The sequence below is a fragment of the Hermetia illucens genome, chromosome 3 (assembly GCF_905115235.1).
Source record: "Hermetia illucens chromosome 3, iHerIll2.2.curated.20191125, whole genome shotgun sequence".
NCBI lineage: Eukaryota > Metazoa > Arthropoda > Insecta > Diptera > Stratiomyidae > Hermetia > Hermetia illucens.
The window spans coordinates 143943895-143966808 of record NC_051851.1 but is presented as its reverse complement, the minus strand read 5'-3'; the positions used below and the strand labels follow the sequence as shown (position 1 = coordinate 143966808).

The following is a 22914-nucleotide window of genomic DNA, read 5'->3' as shown; positions in this document are numbered from 1 at the left end:
GCCTTAAGTCGGCTAATGGCAAATATTGGGGGCCCTACATCTAGCAAGGGGTCAAGCAATGGACCTCAGGACAAATTGATGTGGAAAATAGCTCCTTAAGAGCCAACCTGTCTCCCTCAGAGAGTGATATGTTTCCCTTCGCGGGTGATATGTGACCCTGTAAGAGCCAAAACTCTTGTTTACCAAGACCGTGAGTGGGTGGTGATAGCCACATCCTATATGAGATGACCCTACTATTACTACTGTCTTTTGTCGAAAAACGTCTCCCTCAATCTGGGATGTCATCCATACCACTGCAAACTATCCGCAGTCGAGGATAACCGTCTGTATTCAAACGGAGTTTCAGTGAGTCAGTTTGACGTTACCGTGCTACAAAGCATAACACGGCGGTGAGCACAGACGAGCGGGAGCCCGCACCGCACACAAACTAGCCAACGAGGCGGAAGCACATCCACCGAAACACTGAGATCCAAGTGATTACACCCAAAAAAGGGGAAGTTATGGCGTCAAGCAGCGGAACCAAGATCAACATTGGCCCACTGCGAAAGCTACAACCAACAAAGACCACTGCTCAAAAGGGACAAGCAAAAGCACGTCGGAGGTCAGTATACCAAGAAGGAGACAGGCTTCAATGGCGCAGGTACGGAGACCAGAAATGCCGGGTAGGTCAGAGGTGAAGGTAGGAGCCAGCAGTGCGGTCAAGAGCATTCGAGTAGTCATACTACCAAAAACTTTACCGGAGCAAAAACTCACTTGTGAAGAGCACGAAACTATCGAAAACTTTGTCGTCAGGCAGATATGCAAGGAATAGAATGAGAAACTTGTATTTACTGGGATACACTTTCGACCAGTCAATATACTGGTGGATTACGCCACGAAGGCCACTGCGGAAAGGCTTATGGCTATAATCCCTAAATTTCTAGGCTAGGAAGAAGCTGAAGTGCCGACATATGCTGGGGACGATATACCAGTGGCACACATGGTGACAGTGTACCACAGCACTAAAAACGGAGGACCTTATGGACCTCCTAATTGCTCAGAGCTATGATCTCCATACACGATTATGGAAAGTCCTCAGAAGCAAAGGGGAGGAGAATAGTAAACTCCTGATAATCGGAGTAGATGTCTGAAGGCAATCAAATGTCGAAACTGCCATATCAGCTACAGATGTAGCATCATATATGTGCACTTGCAGAGGGAAGACCAAGGAAAGACACTTCGGAGGAGACATCAGATGGAAAACCTACCGAGTTCCCCAAAGGAATCTTGGAAGCCATAGAGGCTGAAAGCATTGGATCCAGCAGGGAAGCAAACCCACTGCCCAGGATATTCGAAGGGTTAGGGTAGAGAGCGTCTTGAAAGAAACCGCCTTGAAAGAAAACGGCATGTCGGAGGGGATGGGTGATACTACGATAGTGGAGAAAGGCTCCAAACCAGATGGAGAGCAAGTTACTCTCACTTTTTTGGTACATGCATTATTGGAGAGATCCGAAATACGAAACGAAGGGCACCAGTTGAAGTATACTTTCGCACCGAAGTCTCTGAGTGGAGCACATTTCAACCAGATTCTCGCGAAATATGCATCTTCATTAATACCGGTAGCATTCCAACAATCCGCTACATGCCACTTCAAGGGCACTATTCTCGACGTGACATTTGGCCTGAAGTCCTTAGTGTCAGTGGTGTAACAATAGAAAGTGCTAAAGATCGCAATACCAGTTCTCAACATTATATTTCCTTCGAAGTGGTAAACAGCCCCTCTCAATATTTTCAAGTCTGAGAAATGAGCCACATAATTGTGTCGACACTATTAGCGAGAGAATAAAAGCACCTATCACTGTCGAAGCGCCTCATATGATGATCTGTTACGACTCAAGATGTCCGATGAATCGCACCTGGCCGGATTCGTAGATCCGTCACTAATCGCAACATGTTACCTGGAACAAACCCAGTGCATACGAGGAAACGCAACTTTGCTTTTCAGGAAAAGGATAGCTGAGCACGGACTTTCCAACTCTGGAAAAAACCAAAGTGGTCATCCTGACCAAAGAAAAGATTCCTACAGAAAATAGACACCTTTAGCTGTCAACCAACTGTGGTTGGAACTGTGAACTGAGTATTCCTGACTACCAACCTTGGTTAATCGAGGAGCTACTCTGGCATGGAGCAAACAACCGGCTGGAAGGTTTCGTGCCAAAGTCCCTGATACGGAACATGATTTGTAGTGGAATACTTGACATATTCGTGCGTAAGACGATTGTAGATCTGGCAAATGAAACAAATCGTCTCAACCAGAGAAGGGACGAATTCGTCCAAAGTAAATGCTGATTTCAGAAACACCACTAGAAAGGAGCTCTCCAGCAAATGGCAGCAACGGTGGAATAATTCTAATAAAAGGTACTAACTGATATATTGGTCCCGTGTATTGAGAGAAGAGTTGATCGAAAACATGGAGAACTGGACCATCACCTGACATAGTTCCTTAGGGGACAAGGCGATCATAGGAAATATAAGGTTGGGGAAAAAGTAATGTCGTATTTTGTCAATAGATGGCGATACTTAATCATATCTTATGTTGTACTTATTGCATCGAGTCATACTCGTACTATACGGCGATTTGAAGACGACAATCTTGTCTCTGACAGTTTTATGATCGTACGTTTCAGTCTCAAGTTATAGCGCGTCAAAGATGGAGTCCCGCCAGAAGCGACGGGAGCTCAGATGGGATCTCCAATTGCACCCACCGTATAGTCCGGACCAGTGATTACCATCTCTTTAAATAAAGCGTTAAAATTCGATCACAAATACCGCATTACTTTTTCCCCAACCCAATATTTGCATCTCCTCGGATTCAACGAGTCTCTCGACTGTATCGAATGCACCAAGATTTATGGATGAAAGAGGGAAGACAGATAGGAAACCTCATAACCTTCTTCTTTTTTGGAAGAAAAGTAAAAAACCTCTACTCGTTGACATTTGAACAAAATGTGGGGTAGGCTATGATTAGGGACAGGTTATAGGGTAGAATACATGCAGGACGGGTTTGAGGATTAAGGGCTTGGAATTGATGCTGAAAATGGGTATGTTTTATAAACTAGAAGTAATTACCAGTGTAGAAAACTACTCTACCTTCGGGGTCGAAGGGCGGCTTTCGGGATTGTAGGGATAAGAGGAGCTGAGGGAATAGGAGAGTACGAAGAACATTCTCTTTAAAGTTCTCAATCTACATGACCTGGGCAATAAGGGGATTGAGGTGTGTCTGGATGGAGGGGGGTGGGATGAAGCGGTTTGGTGTGAATTGGATGTGGTCAAAAGATGAGGTTGATTGTACGAGTAGTTGGAAAATTTATCCGCTGACCTCGATTTTCAAATATTGGTCCCGGATATTCAGGGTGCAATGGTTTACTTGTAGAAAGGGTTTTACTTTTTTGGGGCTGGGGAATGGTTCGAAGTAAGATTGGAGCGTGAAGTTGTTTTGCCAAGCTAATTTGATGCTGTAGAGGTGCTTCTGGTAGCCAATAGATAGGAGTAAAATTCGTTGGTGGATTCACCTGTCAAGGTTGTCGATTTCTCCAATGAGGTGAGAGGACTGCGGAAAGTATCTTTTTGTATTTGATATCATCACAGATATCATTGGGGAAAGAACGAATATTGCGGTAGTTGAGGAGACGAGCTGGAATCAGTTCATTACATACTTGCTGAATTACTTCAGTATACTGACGACCTGTTTCTGTTGTGGATGGTAACGTTAAATACCATGCTGTTTGATGGGAGCAGGAGTGGATCAAGTCTGAACTGAAAGACCTGGTTACTTATCAGCTTCTTCTTTTTCTTCAGCCTTTGTCCCATTCACAAGCGGGGTCGACTCGACGTGATCGGTTTCGCCATTTGGCTCTATCAAATGCCTGATATGGATGCAATCTTGAGGCTTTTAAATCCCCATCCAGCGTATCAAGCCACCGTTGTTTCGGGCTGCCTTTTGGTCGTTTACCATCGACTTCGATGTTCAGACCAATCTTGGCAAGTGAATTCTCGTTAGCGCGAATTATGGGACTATACCATCGAAGACACCTCTCTCGCAATTTGTCCCCCCCACATTCATAATGACAAATCCGGCTTGGTTCACGCTTATTTCAACGATTTCGCGTATACAGGAACTGAAGGTGGACAGGACCGAAGGCTCCATCAGGATGTTGCCGGGGGACGGTTTCCAGGAAAGGATGGAAATTAGATTGCCGGTTAACAGTAATGCTGCTTCTAATGATGAAGTGGTCTAAATACGAGTGATAATATGCTTGGATGAGCGTTTATTAGAAAACAATTGAGCATTGCGTCATTCTGGTTAAACCGTGCATCAAACCAAGGATGATGCCTGCCGTTGGGATCTCCACCACATTATTAGGTTTCAAACTTTACCTTGTACTTTTGATAGGGAGGTAAGGAATGAATTCATAAGAAATCGTGGGGGATTGAGGGAATGGTCGGAACAGTAAATGGGAGCATCGACTGATGGAGTGAGAATTGGAATGTGAGTGAAAAAAAGGTGTTAGATATAAAAGCTGGGTTTATACCTATAATGCAACCTGGTTTAACACACTATGCGGGACTTGTGTTTTTCAAGAAATAAATCAAACTCGGGTCTGCGAACTTGGCTGATGATGGAGTTGATGTTCAACCCAATGATCCTGATTTCCATCAATGAAAGCCAGGATACCATCCATCGCGTTGAACATCCGCAGGAATTTTTGCCGTTTCTTGGCGAATTCGAGAAGATCAGGGACGGTTCTTGCTTTTGAAAATTTCTCCGCGTCACAATCCTAGCGAAAGTTAGGCAGTTTCGGCAGTTTTAAGGGTAGTCGTTGCTCCTACAATTACGCAATTTGGTGCCTGCTCTGTTGTCTTGGAGCAATCGCCCGGTTGCACTTGACACAGCGGTAGACTAAGCGGCAATTCTTAGATTGCGATACCTACTTATTTTTAATTTCTTCGAAGCCGATAGTGAGAACATCGAGTCTAAGGAAACCAGCCAAAAGTCCAACTATCCATTGTTTTTACCCAGGTCTTGACGGAAGGCTTGACGCTAATGGCACTCAAAGCTCGGTACGTCTTCAGTTCTTCAGCGATTTCTTAAGCCGAGGAAAAGGGGAGATAAGACTGGTTATCCTTTCGCAGGGAAGGGTGCAAGTGGAAATTATGCTATTGTCCTCCACCAGGATTTTCTTTACTGTAAAATAGTCTCCGGTGGTTTCGATAATGATTCGATAGGAATTACCAAACATCTTAGTAAAGCAATTATCGTACGATATTTTGTTTGATTTGTTTCAAACAACGATTAGTGGAATTCGTCGACCTACTTCTTTGCTTTTAGCCGCTAACGGTTGTATTGCTGAGGAATACGTCGCTGAATGGTTAGTCGCCTCAGCCTGACCTGGGATTGGTTTAGCACGAACTAATGATGCCTGTTTGAGTGCCGCCGCTTTTACTGAGACCACTACCCAGTATGCTTGCTGAACGGCTGTCGTAGTTCGAAATTGGGTCCTATACCGTCTGAAGTGGTTTTCAAATACCACATCTTCAGTGAATTTCCAAGTGGATCGTGGATCATTTGTTTGAATAAGTCGTGGAATTGTTTCCCGTTTAAGTAATCACTACGGAACTTGGGTATAGCGATCTTTGGTAACCTGACAGGTGCCTGTGTTTTTTCCAAGCACTGATTGATAAAGATAATTGCTTCTTGGATCACATCTTCGATATTTAAATATCTGCTTAGAATGTAAGGATATCTTAATGGAGCCTCCCAGTCTCATCCCAGGATCGATAGAGAGTGCACAATTTGACCCCATAAAATTGTCGAGGATAGCCGACTTCAAGGCTGTTAATCCCATCGATGAGTTGTACTAACTACTATGTAGCAACTCCTTGTCGCCTGATGCGTTGAAGGTCAGAAGGTTCGTCTGATGATGCTGCTAAATTCATGGCACGTTTGATGTCATTTTTCAGACTCTCAAAAGTCGTTGGATATTCTGCTTCTCCATGGTGTATTTCGTACCGACCTTAGCGAAATACTGTCTTACCACGTATGGATGAAACGGATAGATTTTCGCATTAGGTTTCAGCTCTGAGTTAGCTGCACTGAAGGTTGCCCACAACTATTCTAACTGCTCGAGCTTGGCCTTCAAGTATCATTATACTCATTCTCGAGGTTTCTTATGAGGCGCCAGTTCTGCTCCTTAACTAAAGTTTTGCTCGTTCTCGACCATTTTGGATCCATTTTTAGTTTCGGCGGGGTTCCGTGGCGATGCGGACTCATTGCCCATTATGACGATTGGCTGTGATTCCTACTGGGACATGATTATTTCGGGTGGGGAGACATCGGGTGGTTTTTGCCGGTCAATATTTTGAATTCGCCCTCCGAATGACTCAGTTTAAGCTTCGTTAATTTTCTTGACCTCAGCTTGAGTCTGCTGAGCGGCAACGTAGAATTCAGTGTGGAATCACTACCCAAGCAGAATGAGCCCAAGTTTCTATCAACTTTTGATGAATGACTTCCAATATCAAATGAAGCAGAATAACTTAAACAACACTGGAACAAATGTCCAAAGTAGTCTTGAAATCTACTACAAACCATAATGTGTAAACTAATATCGGAATAAAACGTCAGAAAAAGCTCCAGAGAAACGCAGACTACCCCAAATTTCATCATTCAAACTTTCAGTCAAAGGATACTGTCCCCTCTATTTTTGGGTTTTTTTTTAATAAATCCTGTACTTGGATCTTTATGTAATATTTTTGTCCCTCGCCTTCTTCAAAGAACGCCACTCACCTTTCCTAAAACAATCCTCCGCTGCCATCCCTATTCCAGGCCACAAAAATGGTTTCACTTCACATTACTTAAATTTTCAAACCGATTCCAATTTAGCGGAAAAGTTCTCTCAACTGTTGACATCTAATATTTTTCACTAGCCCCAATCTCCTACCGACCATCCCCTGTTTCTTCCCGAAAACTTATTTTTAACGTTAGCCTGATAGTCATGTTCATTCCACTGCCAAGAAACAACATGCCACAGAGGATTTTAGGTGTCATGCTGCTAAAGTGACACAATCCTCGGAAGTAAAAAGAGCGTGTGAATTTCCACAGACAAACAACAAGGGTTCTTGTTTTGTTATCCTTGTTCTTGTGTTTTTCCGTTCTACAAGTTGATGGAGATACCTTAGAGAGGGAGATGGCAAAATGGCTGGCAGGAAGTGACTACAGTCTTTGAATTTCGCAATGTTACTGCGTGCCTTTAAGGACCTAGAGAAGCACATCAAAGCTCCCAGGTTCGATTAGTGGACTCCCCTAGAGAGAAGTCCCAAAATGTAGCTAGAATTCGAGCATAATGTAATCCCATTCCAGAAGACTTCGCAACATTCTCTTGTATCCTTTACATTCCAATAGGCAGAGCTTGGAGCTCCTGGATTCATTACATGGTGTTTATGCAAATCATTTAATATTCAGGATTTCGGAATTTGTGGTGTTTGGTGTAAATTATACCAAGAAGGTTAAGTTTTTAAGGTATTAGGCAGGTTTTCTGGATGAAAGGTAGGAAAGTATTACCGGCAGCCCCAGGCGCAAGTTGGGTGTTATTCTTGGTTTCTGTTGTCTGAATTTCATTTGAATATTTAATTTTGGGAAGAAATGTGTCTCTTATCTGGTCTTGATTGAACAATTGTGGTTTGATTTAACTCAATTAAAGAGTAAACGCTGAGATTTACTTCCAGAAAACGTTCACTTTCAGATAAAAACGCTTCTTGAATTAATAACTTCTATCAGGACCTTCTCGCTACTCACCATCCTTATTCATCGCAGACTGGAAACATTTTGATAATCGGCAGGCACGGCATTGATTTCGATGCGTCTTATCCACTGGACATCGTCCTTTCATATCTCCAGTTGCTTTACACGTATATATCCTGTTCCTGTGTATGCTCCTCTTAAAAAATCCGGAGCAGCCTAGAAATTACTCTTGCATTAATTTCGATGCCTCCAAACCATTACTTCCTTAATCTTACCATCACAGCTATAAATCCCATAATGTTTTCCGGAACTTCGATCCCCGCAGACTTTGCATGGTATGTCCAATAGACGGTCTCCTGAAATAAAAACGAAAAACAAATGAAAGCGTCAAAAATCATTAGCAAACAAACTGACTAAACGCTTCCTGCACCACTTTCCGGGGAAATAATCTTTCCAAAGAAAAACTTCAAAATGCCATAACGAAAAAAACGAAAGGATCCGCACAATAGGCGCAGTATCTAGGTGAAGACGTGCCATATCCAAAAACAAGAAAATCCTTTTTACGAGATTTTTCTTTAATTGTTGCCTATTGCTAATTTTCCCAGGAGTTGAACCCTTTATTTTTTGCGCCCAGGACGTTTGTATCATTTTTCGTCGTAGTCATTTATAGGTGTATATGTTGTGAAAATAAATGCAAGGGGTATCCCCGGCCGCTTGCTACGTGTCAGTAGAACAAGCAACCACTCAAGCATACAAAAAAGGATGCGAATACACAGAATCCTATTATTGAAAAAAGCTACTGCTTAGCACAGCGTTGACGTGAAGAAAATTAGTTGGGCTAGGAACGGATTTAATTGAAATTATCCCGGATTACGTAGAGAAATTAGGAGTCGAATGACATTGGGTGGGTGGAGTGGAAATCCTTATCGACTACTTTCTAAGTGGCTTACGGTGGGGTTGCCCGCCGCATGCCTAATGCAGAAAGGATTCTCAATGCAAACGATACGAGTTTTTATTAGGGGAATGGAAAGCAGGACGGATTTAGGTAGGCCTCATATCGTAAGGCTCATATACGATGTTAGCAAGGGTCAGCGCCGGCGCTCGTGTTCAAGTGTGTAATGAAATGTTTATTTTCGGGGTTGTGCCGATGATAAAACAGCACTTGTATAAACAACACTTGAATGGTTTTAAACCATTCAAAAATCAAAAATAAATAACGGATAACAGGAAGCATATGCCTTAAATTATTAAAATAAAAGGATTTATTTCCAAATTATTTTCCAGCACACACCCTTACCCTTAAATATGGAACACTTCAAAAATTGTAGCCAAACATAAAATTGCCAGAAAGATACTGCAAAGGGTAAGTAAACCACCGCTCGATGTGTGCCTTAAGGAGTACAGATCGTTACGCTATTATATGTAAAATAGAATCCAGACTCATCGAACCTATAGTAGCTCCAATATTCACGTCCGCCTTTAATGTACGCTGCTTGCTGTTCAACAAGACGGTTGGTATCCTAACGTTCTACAATTGACGTTAAGATCATCGTGCTACTTATTGGCTAGCAGAAACTCCCTGTGTGAAACTAGGCTTCACTATCAATATAGGCAGAACTTCCCAAATTTTAACTTTTCCCGAACTGACCCAACAAAATTCAATCCCAAGGTTGTGCCACCTAAGGGGATACGGCGTCCTCATTTATGTTAAATTCGCATCCAACCAACTGTTTCCACCTTCCAATAATTTTAACTGGATTTCTTTCGAAACCCAATCATCCTTACTCTTTCGTTCCTGATGTCTACTGTTCTGAACAATCTTTAGATCTCCATGACATCCATCAAATTCTTTCCTTCTGCACCTCTCAAGCGATATCACTTGTCAAAGCAAGCCTCATAATAGTACGTGGAAACCTTAACGTTATATCATGGCCTTGGATATGATACTCTCCGACAAAGCCATGCGTTCTACTCCATCCAAAGTCCTACACTTCCAGAAAGCGAATTGAAAATAAATCAACTAAATCCTCCGATCTCCTTTGCCCTTCCAAAAAAATTTCCAACGATACCATACATTTTGGCAATACCCCAGAGAGTTTCAACAATACGCACCGAACCGATCCCCTCTTATTCCCCTAACTACCGAAACCTAATTTCTCTCCGTAATGATATTCGTTGTGATATCCAATATAAAGAAACCATAAGGAGGAAACTATTTAGAAATAGATGGTCCCAGCAGTTCTCTCCTCTCCGTAACGAAATCCATACCCTTGACAGGTCAATCTGTGAAAGATGTTTGACCCATTATGACAAACACCTTCACACACGTCTTCCCATCATCGAAGTGAACCCTGAAACTTTTCAAAGAAATCGGGAAAACTTCTCCGCGTCTAGGCAAAACCATCCAAGAAACCTTAATTCTATCATAAAACTTACCAACCACTTTCTCAAGCTCAGCGGTGCACCCTTCATAATCGCGGTCAACGCTTCGAAAGCACTCTATACTGTAGAACAAACGAAAAACAAGAATTCCATCGGTTAAGACAAAATCCCTTCCATAATTCTAAAAGAATGCGTTCCCAGTATTTCCACAAGGCTTTTCTCAATCATCGCCCTGGGAGACGGGGGTTGCTTTCTCTAATACCTCTGGAGCGTACTCCACTCCTTCTTGCGCAACATGCTTTTGTGTTCTGGAAAGTCAAGCAATAGTAGACGCTGGTGTCGGATTGTTACCAGTGGCTGTTTCTGATTTTGGTCCAGGTTAAAGATCGTCACAATTGTATAGTGCTATATAGCAATGGAGACGTCCGATATAATGGAGAGGAATACTTTCTTTGAGCAATTATACGCAGTTCGTGAGAGGCTTCCTAAAAGTAGCATTATGATCGTGATAGATAATCTGAATGCCGAGATGGACTCTGATAACACCATCCCCGGACATGTGATGGGAAAACATTGTCTTGGCGACCGTAACGATAATGGTGGAAGACTTGCGAATTCCTGTAGCTTCCACCGTCTCGTTTACCCTAAGGTCAGTTGGGTTTCAACTGACTGACACCATACGAGCAATCAGATCGACTACTTTGCGATTAGCAGCAGATTTAGCAGTTATTTCCTGGATGTGCGTTGCAAGAGGAGCGTTGACATGGGCCTTGAAAGAGATTACCATCTTATTCTGGCGTATGTTCTCTTGCTTGTTACGTCCTCCATTTCTCGCAGGGTTGGAAAGTTCGACATCGACCGCTTGTATGATCCAGCTGTCGTTGAAGAACTGTCTTGCTAACCAGTCTGCAGATATACTGAGTAACCCGCCTGAAAATATTGATGAGCATTGAACAGCCACCAAAAATGCCCTCTCTTCGAGGGTTATTCAAGTTGTCGACACCGTTCCGAAAGAGCACCACAAGATCTGATTGACTGTGAGGTCATGGAAATGGATCGAAGGACGTAAAGGATTATTATATACGGTCCATTCCTCAACCACGATGTCAAGCAGTTGAAGAGGTGGAAGGAACGCTTCACCATGGTTCTTGGCCAGTTCACATCCGGTGAACTTCCGCCTCTTACGAATGAAATGACTAGTCACAATAACTTACAAAAACGGACTGTCCCTGCAAACAGAAGCAGGAGAGTATTCCACAGAAAGTAATAGCCATTATCGAAGTGACGAGCGACGAGGGTGCAAAATGTTATGTACCCCACATGCGTAAAATCTCAGAGGAACTTGAACGGAGTCCGGCAGGGTTTCATTTTGTCACCGATATTATTTCTTCTTGTTATCAGTGTCTTTATTCATGGTGCGTTTTCCGGAGGCCGTGCACGAAATAAATGGACTATGATATTTTTCCTTAGACACCTGGACTATGCTGATGACATCTGTTTGCCCTCTCACTGTCTTACTGGGTTATTTTTTTTTTTTTTTTGGGAGTAGGGTATAATAGCAATAGCACGCTGGTGGACTACCAACTAAACACCTCCCTGTCATCAGAGAACTAGCCTGGAACGGTTTGACACATTACTTCGGCCTAGCCCTCCCGCTCTCCCGGCTTTGAGAGCCTTCAAGTTAGGGAATTCCTTTCACCAACGGGAGGGGAGGGGAGGAGAGGAAGGGCGTTGTTGTTAGTTCAGGGAACCCCTTACCGTCCGATCCCTCCGCCGGTCGAGTTCAATCTTCTTCGTAATAAGAAGAGCCCGAACGTAATGCGCAATACGATTCAAGCTGCCAGCGCTCTTCAGCATCTCTCTGACAATGTTGTCTGGAGAGAGCTCCCGTGCGTCTGCATAAAGCTGTTGGCGGAAGCTGTCTCACCTCTCGCAATAGAAAAAGGTGTGTTCAGCGTCGTCCGCCACTCCATCGCAGAACACACAATCAGGAGATCGCGCCTTCCTAATCCTGTGCAGGTAAGACTGAAAACCTCCGTGCCCACTTAGATGTTGGGTAAGGAAGTAATCAATCTCACCGTGCGTTCTGTTCAACCCTGGGTCTAATTTGTCGCTGAGCCGCGCAGTCCACTTGCCCCTTGGCTCATTTTTCCAAGAAAGTTGCCACTCGCTAAGGGTGCGTAGACGTTGACGAGGAGGGCAATGGGGATCACTCCCGCGATCACCATCACAGCTGGTTCGGAGACGCCACTCGCCTCTGTATTTGGAAAGAAAAGCAAGTAGTATGGGAATGAGTATAAAGTCCAACAAAACTAAGTTACTCAGACTGATGCGTCATCGTACTCTTCCTATCTGCATTGATGGACAAAGCATCGAAGGCGTCGATCGATTCGTTTATTTAACGGGCAATAAACATATACTTTTTGCCCTCAGGAGGAGGAGAAAGCAATAATCCTAACCTATGCTGAAAACTATTTAAAGGAGAGGTGTTTAAAGGACCAAACTGTTGTGCGTTGGAACTTCAGCCAAGTCTAGGAATCGAGGAAGTAGACTTCGAAGTCCGCGAAGGGCATGTTGAAAATGTTTGACAGACCCGAGGAAAGTAAAAAACGTGCATAAATCCAGATAGGATCTACGCTGTTGTAAAAAAAGGAGATTCAGCAAGTGAAGGCCGGAGAAGTAGTCCACACGAGTTTTTCTTAAAGAAGAGGTGAAGGTGACCAAATCACGGATTAATACCCAAGGGTACTCCACAGGAGGGAATTTACGAGAGCTAAGGAGTGTTGGATACGGTCAAAATTTGAGAAGGAGCGAAGTATAAAGCCTGACAATTTTGCTGCTCGATTGGTGACTTCGAGGCAGTGGGTGTTGAAGCGGAGCTTATTGTCGAAAGTGACTCTGAGGTCTTGAGTAGAATTTAGGTATGATAATCAATAAGAGAGTAGGAGAGGAAGTGGGTGAGGATTTGGGCGGGTAGCGGGAGTAATAGTTTCTGACGTTTGGCGCTAAACCATTAGCAGAGCACCAACGAACCATAGTGTCTGGGTTAATTTGAGGGAAACACAATCCATAGACGACGATATAGCGGACAACAGTTTAAGATCATCGGCATAGACCAAACAGGATGAGGGACATAGACATGGACTGAATTATCTTGTGATTTACAGTGTCGAAGGCTTTAACAAAGTCAGTGTAAAAAGCATGCACTTCCCGCCGTGAATTTAGACATTTAGCAACAAAGTTGGTAAAGTCGACCAAGTTGGAGGCAGTGGACTACACTTAACAAAGCCGTGTTGATGACGTGGTGGCGATAGTAGGCGGATAACCAGCCGCTGACATATCTCTCCAAGATTGTGGAACAGGATCAAAAGAGGGAAATGGAACGGTAATTCTCGGCAAGCGTACGATTGCCACTTTTGTGAATGCGGATGATGAGAGTCTCTTTCCGCAAGCCCGGAAAATAATTCTCTTCGCGGCTTTTGTTCAAAATAAGGGATAGAGGAAGGGAGACGGACTGATCAGTTTTCAGCAAAAAGGGGTTTGGAAGACCAATCGTAGCTAGATCCGACATTAGCATCAAATTTGAGGTACAATGAGGTACTCGATAAGGAGAGCGGCAAGGAGGGAAATGGTAGGCGATGCGGAGCAGGCTACATAAACTAGCGGGAGGAAAATGGAGGAAGGAGAGGGACCATAGACTGGGGAAAATTGGCAGCAGACTAAATTACAAGATAGTTAGGGAGAGTTAGCTGAGAAGCCAGATAACTTAATGGACGTAGGGGATAGCTAGGCAGGACAGCGGGAGTTGCGAATGGATGATCTGGAAGGTTTGGTGTTTCTGCGCTTTAGTGAGTCTTCAACACTGGTCGGATATTCGTTTCTGGACTTATGCATTAATGATTTGACCAGGACAGGACAGTAACTTCTTCCTCGCAGTGTGTTTTTGACAAAAAATTCTGTGGACTACAGAGGTGAACAAGACAGGATAAGAGCGTAAGCACTTAAACGAGGAGGGAACGTAACAGAAACGAAGATCAAATAAAGTTGTACAAAAGGTGTTGAATACTTGGTCACACGTTACTGGAGAGAGGAGGGGAACCCAGTTGACTGTCGCCAGGGCTGAGTTCAAACCTTCGAAGTTACCCTTACGAAAGTTATACTTAGTAGTCTTGCGCGTGACAGGGGAATGGAGACGGGGAATTAGAGCATCACACTCGAGAGCAGGACGTCTGTCGAAGAAATCCTCCCACAGAGAAGGGAGACTGGGGCAAGGAAAATATACACGGGATATGATGAAGGGGCATACATTTGGCAGAATAACTAGTATGGTGACTGAATCGTAGGTAAAGGAGGAGGAGGAAAAGATGATTTCGGCACGGAGAGGGAACTTAACAGCTATTAGAGCACCTCCCCCGGTTGTCTTGCCAAGCACAGCGCAGTCTATGTCACAACGAAAGACACAGTAACCTTGGAGAAGCCCCGGAATTTAAAATCTCACTATCCAACCAGGTTTCAGAAATGCAGATAACGTGATATTGGACTGTTAAGGCGGACAGCTTCAAACCCAACAGCTTGGTCCTTAGACCCCTTATGTTTTGATAAAATGATCTAAAGTAGTGAAAATCACTTAAGTTCAATGAGACAGGTGCGGGCTGTAAATTTTATCGAAGCTTAGTCCTCTGATAAGGCTTTATGAAGACCCCTTGTGGTCAAAAGAAAGGTTGGACGATAGCATCGAGATCGCGGGGATACGTCACTTTGAAGGATGCTATCACTCGGTCGTGAGAGACATCCTTCGTCAGCTTCACACATGGGAGAGGAGACGGACTTGAGTTAGCCTTGCTTCTGATTTTGCCAGAATTTCGTCGGAAGTGGTGCAGTACGCTAGTCCCGATGCGAACAGTTGTTTCGGTTGTAAGCAACATTCTGCAGGGGGCCGCCCAAGCGACACGAGATCGGGACGGCCGCAGGTGTGACCTGCGGTTCAGCTGAGAGTGGGGAACAAATATCAATCACGACATTTTTTGTCAACTGTCTCACAGGAACTCAAGTCTCGTCCGCCGGCCAGAGAAGGCCAAGTTAAGTTTTATCTTGTCAAATTTCAATCAGTACTTTTGTTTTAGAATTCGTTATAGAGAGCTGTGATCAAGCTGTGATAATTGATGTATTGGTTAGATAAATGAAGTTCAAATAAATGAAGCTCCAGAAATTCAGAAACGGATTTTGAATTATTGAGGAATACAGTTCCCCAAAACTTTAGTTAATCTCATGATTCTGGACGTAAGGTGTGCCCCTAATGTCTCACTGTCACATCGCTAATACCTAGAATCTGATCTGATCTGATTGTTAAAGCCAAACAGTCTGTAATACAAAGACGGAATCCTTGGAAAATGGATTGGACAAAATTCAATAGTTTTCCAGGCAACAAAGTGCCGTTCCCTAGGCGACCAGACACTCTTTTGGTTTTAAAAAGTCAATTGGACATTCTGAATCGCTCAGGTTTAGAGTTCTTGGAGAGGCTTGTTCTACCTTCAGAAGAAAAAGTGGTAAAACGGTTCAATGGTGGGACCGAGAACAGCAAAAACTCGGGAAATCAACCAGACTACTTTTGAATCGTTATAAAAGCAATAAGAATCAAGACTGGTTAAACTTCTCGTATTTACAGCGTGAATATAACAGGCTCGTAGAACGTTCGAAGCAATGGAGCAATTGGAGCATACTGTGAGGAGTCCTTAAAAGGGGTGAGTCGGTCATGTAGAAAAACCGAATGGAACTTTCACGAACTCCTGGGTTGGATTTGTACAGACGCGCTTGGTAAGTACACTATCCGTGAGAACAGATGACAGAAGTGGAAAGGATAGAATTGGCGGTTTTTGCAGACCTTTTAACATGGAAGCGTTGCAAAATGAATTAGAACACTACCAGAGCGGTGGTTACGATGGAAAAGTGAGTGCTGCTATATTGCCCTTCAAATACTTCAAATCATCTGGCATTGATGGCATCTACCCAGCGAAGCTTAAGGATGGTATAGAGCATCTAGAACGACTTGTAGGGAATTCTTTTCTAGCGCAAGTTCTGCCCTTCCTCAGTACCTGATCAAGTAAGATTTTTTCTTCTATTCTGGGGATCTTAATTGCTATAAGATAATTTAACTTAATTAAACATCGGGGTTTGGGTGACAATATTATTGCACGGTGTTTCACTTGCCACCTCTCTCAGAAGTTTCGAATGCACGTTGCCCATGTCGTGGTTTAATTTGCCCCCTTTTGATTCCCTTAGGATTGCCAAGCTGTCTTGCGCGGTCAACTTTCTACTGTTCCCGCATTCCTTGAGGACCTCTACATTGGCCCATGTGGTGTTATGTCTTTCCTCTATGATGTGCCGTGCTATCATGGATTTCAGCGGTGCGCTCTTCTAATTCTTTTTCCTGGCTTCATCTTCTCTCTCGTGCTCTCCCCAGCATACCGAAACCAGTCTTTTCGTTTGTCTACATAGAAATTTTCACAATCTGGAGATGTCACTTTATATATCTCGTTGGATTCGTGCTTTAATTTATGGTTCTTTGAGGTTCCTGGAACGCATCAAAGAACATCTCAAAAGCTTCATCCGCAGCGATAAGCTGATTCCCGCTCAGGATCCTCCTGCATCTGCCACATGAACATCCCACGGATCATTTTGGAAGAGCGCGCAGAGTTTAGATCTTCGCTGCACCAAGCTCTTCATTAATTTTGAGAAACCTTTCGATGCCTTGTCTGGAGGACGTGCAGAAATTCAATGGACGATGACATCTTTCCTCAAATACCTCAACTACGCTGATCCATTATGTTTGCTCTCCCACCGGGTTATGGACTTTGATCAGGTGGCTCTGGATTTGGGAAGAGAGACAATTAGAGTTGGACTGAAGATAAACACCAATAAAACCAAGGTTTTCTACTCGACGGGTCATCGCACCCTCGCTATCTGCATTAATGGTCTAAGCATCGAAAGCGTCGCTCAATTTGTATATCTAGGAAGCGTTATTTCCACCGGCGGTGGCACCAAACTGAATGTTTCCGGCGCATTAACAGCCCTAGCTTCGCTTTCCCTGCCCTGTCTAAAATCTAGAAATGTAGTTATCACAACACCAAGATCAAATTGAGACCGTTCTGTGCTAGTGCTCTCTCTATGTTGTTATATTGAAGTAGTACATGGAAAGTGAACTCCACTGTTACCTAAAAGCTTCAAGCTTCCGAAGATATCTGTCTGTGTCGTATCATCGGAGTGCGCTGACCTTATACTATCTCAAACGAAGAATTTTGTTGGCGCACATGCTTGCCACTTGTAGGCACGGTGCTCGGAAAAGGGATGTGGCAGTGGATAGGTCACACTTTAACGAGGGACGACAATTGCATTGACGACTACGCAGAGGAATCCGCTCTCCCAAGACGGCCGACGAGCGGGTCGCCCCAAGGGCACTTGGAACAGAGCAGTAGAGTGCGTGTGTCTCGGAAAGTCGTGGGAGGTGCTCAAGAAGATTTGTGAACGATAGCGCGTAGGTATAGTTGACGAGCTATACCTCACCAAGGGGTAAATGGCAACCATATATTTATTACTTTCACCATCGAATAGTAGTCCCCATATCGACCCTCCCCTGTCAGACTATATCTCAGCGCCCCCTTTCAATACTTGCATTTGCATGTATCTCCGGGGTACTGTTTATAATTTATTTATTTACTTAATTAAAAACAATAGACAGAAAGTAAATTTCCAGTTACATATTGTCCTCAAAGATAGGAGCAAGCAAATGGCTTAACTTACATTTAAAGCTAAGGAAGGAGACAGAGCCAAAGGACCCAAGCTGAACGGCGTTGTGGGATCGGCATAGCCTCGGAATCGGGGAGTGAAAGTAGATGTTCAGTTACGCGAAGGGTACTTGAAGTATACACCCGGTACTGAAGAAGGGATCAAATTTTTCCCGAAATATCAATGTATGCCGTAAAAAAGTCAGTACTAGCGACGAAAACGATGTTGGGTTTGAATCCCGTAAACTTTTTGCTGGAATTACGGCAAACACCCATTGATTATACTCCAAAAATGTTCACACTACGTATACTACGAAAGACGATACGAAAAATAATATCGAAGTTGGCAGAACAGTCCATCAGGCAATTACAGAGTTTGAAAAAGGTATACACATCAATGAAAATGCAGCGTTGTTGCAGGGAAGGGAGATTGTGAGTGCGGAGCCGTGACGGATAGTCCACTGGGAGAAGGTTTTTTTTTTAAAAGAGGGTCCGGGTGAATTTATGTTGTACAGCTTCAAGAGCGCCACATTTGTCACGGTTCAGAAGGGGGACTACACAGCAATGATCAAGGATGTTTCTGGCAAGAGAGTTAAAAGTATTAAGGAGGACTGAATTGAGTTAAAGTCGGAGTAGGAACGTAGGATAAAACCAGACATTCCATGCTCGATTGATGATACCCACAAAATTCGTCGTCAAAGATTACACCCAGGTCTTAAAACAGTAGTGAAAGGGATTATCTGCCAAGAGAGTAGAGAAAGGATTTTCGGGAGTGGTTTAAGTGAATGGCACATACAATGGCATTTGCTGACATTCAGTGTCAGCTTGTTAACCGAGCATCAACGGAACAAAGTATCAACGTTAGACTGCAAGAGAGTACAGTCCAGCGGAGATGAAACTGAGGCAAATAATTTAAGGTCATCAGCGTTCAGCAAACACGGACAGGTAAGGATGGAGAGGAGATCATTGATTTTATCAATGATCGGCAATACTAAGGGCCCAAGTATGGGACCTTGGTGAACACTAAGGGAGGGAGAGAAGAAATAGGATGAGGGTTCATGAAAAGAAGCTCTGCAAGAATGGTATGAGCGGTAGGAGGAAACCCAACAGATGATTAAAGGGAGGAAGTTAAGTAGAGGGAGTTTCGACAAGAAAATATTGTGGTCAACGGTATCAAAAGTTTTGGCAAAATCGGTATTAATAGCGAGTACCTCCTTTCGTGAATTAAGGCATTTAGCAACGAAGTTGGTCAAAACCAAACCTCTTGGGGAATTTTGAAACAAAACTAAAGAAGAGAGATGGACAGTAGTTCGCAGCTAGTGAAGGATGTCCACTCTTGAGGATAGGCATGAAAAGAGCCTCTTCCCAAAGATGGCGAGAGATTGGGAGCAGTCTGGATCAAGAAGAAGCGCAGAGGATGCAGTGGTTGAGAGAGTAAACACAAAAGAGAAAAAGAACAAAGAAGATTGCTGTGGGGAGTTGGCAGCGGAATCAGTAAAGTTGATGGAAAAAGGCAAAGATTTGGTGTGGTTGGCGGGAATAGCGAATGTGAGACCAAAAGGGTTTCAAGCTACTGCGGGCAAGAGCACTATTTGAATCATCGACTTAACAATGGAGCACATAGTCCTGTAATGGGCAAGCTCAGCGTCATTCTTTGAAGTGCGAAACTTGGTCTACGATGCATGTTTCAGGCGAATGTTATTAAGAACCTCAGCTGTGAACCAAGTTAGGTAAGAAGAAAGACAAGTAGGAGAGGAGATCAGACAGGATATTATAAAAGGTGCCAAGAGCTTGATCATACGTAGAGTTTTATAATATGTGATCCCAGTTAATTGACGCTAACGCTGAGTTAAGACCGTCAAAATTGGTTTTTCGGAAGTTGAACTTAATAAAATTACGTGCAGTTTTGGCATCTGAGCGAGGGAACTCTGCTTCAAATTCAAGTGAAGGGTGGTGAACATCAATTTTGACATACGGGGATGGACGAGGAAATAGAGAGAGGTGGCACTCGGGGAGGTTGGAAAGGAAGAGATCGAGAGTGCAGCCCAAGAAGTTTCTGGAGGTGTTGAAATTCAAAATCAAAAATTCTTCGTAGGTGGGAAGGGTTAGCACAGGGAATGTAAATACAAGGTACAATAAACGTCGTCGATGAAATGACTTCCCATCATAGCATGCGGATAGAAGTAAAGTTGCTCTGCCGAGGTAATTCGGCTGGACTAGACGGTCTCCGTATGGAATTATTCCTTGCTACTGAAGTTTCCTGCCTATCTGGTCACTGTTTTCTTCAATTAATGGCCAGACCTTGGAAGGCATCGATAAATCTATATATATAAGAAGCGTTATTTCTGCCTACTGCGGCACCGAACCCAACATCCACCAACGCATTAATAGTGCTGGATTGGGCTTCCCTATTTTGCCTACGATCTGGAAATGCAGCTATTTCAATACCAATTTCAAGTTAAGACGATACCCTGCTAATGTTCTTTCTATACCGGTATATCAAAGCAATTCGTAAAAAGTGGTCACGGCTAGTAGTCGTCTGCTCGAAGCCTTCATCAACACTTGCCTGCGCCGTATCATCGAAGTATTCTCGTCTAAGACAATTTCAAGTAAAAAATTTCGTTAGAGAACGGCCCAAATACCAGCGGACATGTTGATTAGTAGGCAAAAATGGCAGTAGATCGGTCACATTATAAGAAAGAGCGATAATCGCTGATTATACAGATTGACAAACTATTAGGACGCACCAGAAACGTATGGCGTAAAGTAGTGAAGGAGGAATGCAAGCTTTTCGAGAAGTCCTAGAGGAGGCTTCAACAAATTTCATCGAGTAGTGGTTGAAACGCTATACTGCATTTAGAGGTCAATGGCAAGCATGTACACACATATACCTTATAACGAAAAAACCTTACTTCCGGCTAATTATAACAAGCTCGATTTCACATGCCTTGGTTGCGGATTAAAAATCACAACACCAACTTTGTCAGAGCGCCCCAGAGAACTCACATCAACACTATGAGCTAAATGGGCAAAACAGCCTCGTAGTGGCTCAATATAGAATTTCGATTAATACTTCTATTTCCTGCAAAAAAATCCGAAAACAGACGTTCAGAAAGAGCTCAGCTTTGTAACTCAATCCGCAATAAATTAATAAAATTGTTCCAACATAAAGTCCTTAAAAACCTTCCCAATCAAGACTCAAACCAGTGATCAAATGATAGGCCTACCGTCGGTAATCAATGGGGAGTGATCAGAAAACGGCAATTTAATGAAAAGAATGTCAAAGGAACCTCTAATAACGTGGGATATTTCACACGAAAGACAAAAACGGAACTCTAGGTTGTTAGATCGCCGCAACCAATGAAATAAAGGCTTTTTGATTACCACAAATCGCTGAGTTATCAGGTAATGCCTGCTGGAACAGTTGTGTCAACACTATATTTATCCTTCTAAGGTTAGATCTGCGTCTCCTTTGGAAACTACCCGGAACAATCAGCAAAGACCGCAAAAAAGGTAACAAACATTGTCACGGTATTAAGACACCGAAGTCCTCGTAGAGGTGTCAAAAATGGCACCATGAATCCTTAAAACGAAAGGATAGAACTATTTCTTCAAGGGAAAAAGGAAGATGAATTAAGATGGGGTATACCTCATTTAGATATATACCTGGTCATGGATCACTGCAAGAAAAATAAGTTTTATCAAAAACTGCTGAATCTAAGTCCCAATCCAAGGAGTCTGTAAAGTCTAGTTACTGGTTCTCGCAGCACAACTGGGGCTAAGATTTCATATTTCAGGAAACATACCAGAGGCGCCTATTTTTAATATAGTAAATGGAAATAAGTCCGTTACCAGTTCCCATTTTCCGGAAAGATTTAAATCCGTATGTGTCCAGGATGCAACCTCAAAGCAACACACCACCAACTACAACACTATTTGCTTCTTAGCAAAGGCTAATGTCCTTTCACTTTGTATTTGTTTATGAATTTCTCATCCACATAATCCACATCACAATTCATCAAATCGATTCCATGAAACAATTCCCATATCCTTCACAATTACTGTTATTTTCATTCACTACCTTACTATTGTCACTAGAACCCGATTTGGACTAACACCTAATGGCCAACTGCATTCACCACAATCTCGAGACTAATTGAATCCTTGAAGTCGAAGTCGAAATTGGAAGTCGAGCGAAATGCTAAAGATGACGCGGCTTGTGTACTGACGTTGGTAACGTGATAGTCACTGACTCCCGCAACTTCTATAAGGCATAAGGCGCCATTATTGCACCACCCACGTATTTATATTAGCCCACCCAACCTTGAAGGGATGGACGTAGTGCTTCCTTATCGCCCACGTTGTCCTCTATTTTCTCTTGATTGTCAGCACGTCATAAGACTTACGGGCAGAGTTCCTTTTGCTTTTTATGTCGAGTACATCTATATATACATTTGAATGGCTGTGGCTTCAAGCCATTCACCGCAAAATGTCAGGACCTCGCTTATATAGGTTTAACCCTTACACCCTTATGTGATAAGTTATCCTTAGACTGTTCTACCTTGGTGCGGAGTTCTACAAAAAGGATCACTCCATTCTGCAGGCTCAAAGATATGAAACGAAATTCACTAATCAAACTGTTATCCTTAAACCAACACCCTTAGGACTTTAGCATTCAATCATGTACACAAACGATTCCCTCCAAATTCACTTACAATCCAGGGTTAATACGTGAAAGGATACATCTCAACATTTCATTTTTCCCGAATTCTAAAAATGAGAGGGCACGAATCCTCGTGAGCACTTCACCACATCATCACATCATCACATCCACCTCCATATCATACCAGCTGAGAGGCAACCAACCCCCCGGAATCATAATCAAATGACCTGCCAGCTTAATGTACAAAAGCCACGAGGGCAGGAACAGGCAGACATATACATAGCCTGCACCAGTAACTCTCCACGGAAATA

General features: G+C 43.3%; 1 protein-coding gene across 1 annotated transcript in view; it reads right to left on the bottom strand.

Moving 5' to 3' along the window:
• The window catches only part of LOC119652173 (nuclear receptor subfamily 2 group E member 1), a 37245-nt gene extending 15321 nt beyond the window's left edge, over positions 1-21924 (bottom strand). Inside the window, exons 1-3 of the mRNA XM_038056118.1 lie at positions 21793-21924; positions 8053-8133; positions 7832-7993 (exon numbers count right to left, since the gene is read on the bottom strand). Of these exons, the coding sequence (XP_037912046.1) occupies positions 7832-7993; positions 8053-8133; positions 21793-21802 (253 nt within the window). The 5' untranslated portion in view covers positions 21803-21924. The remainder of the gene's footprint in view (positions 1-7831; positions 7994-8052; positions 8134-21792) is intronic.
• Between the last annotated feature and the right edge of the window lie 990 nt (positions 21925-22914).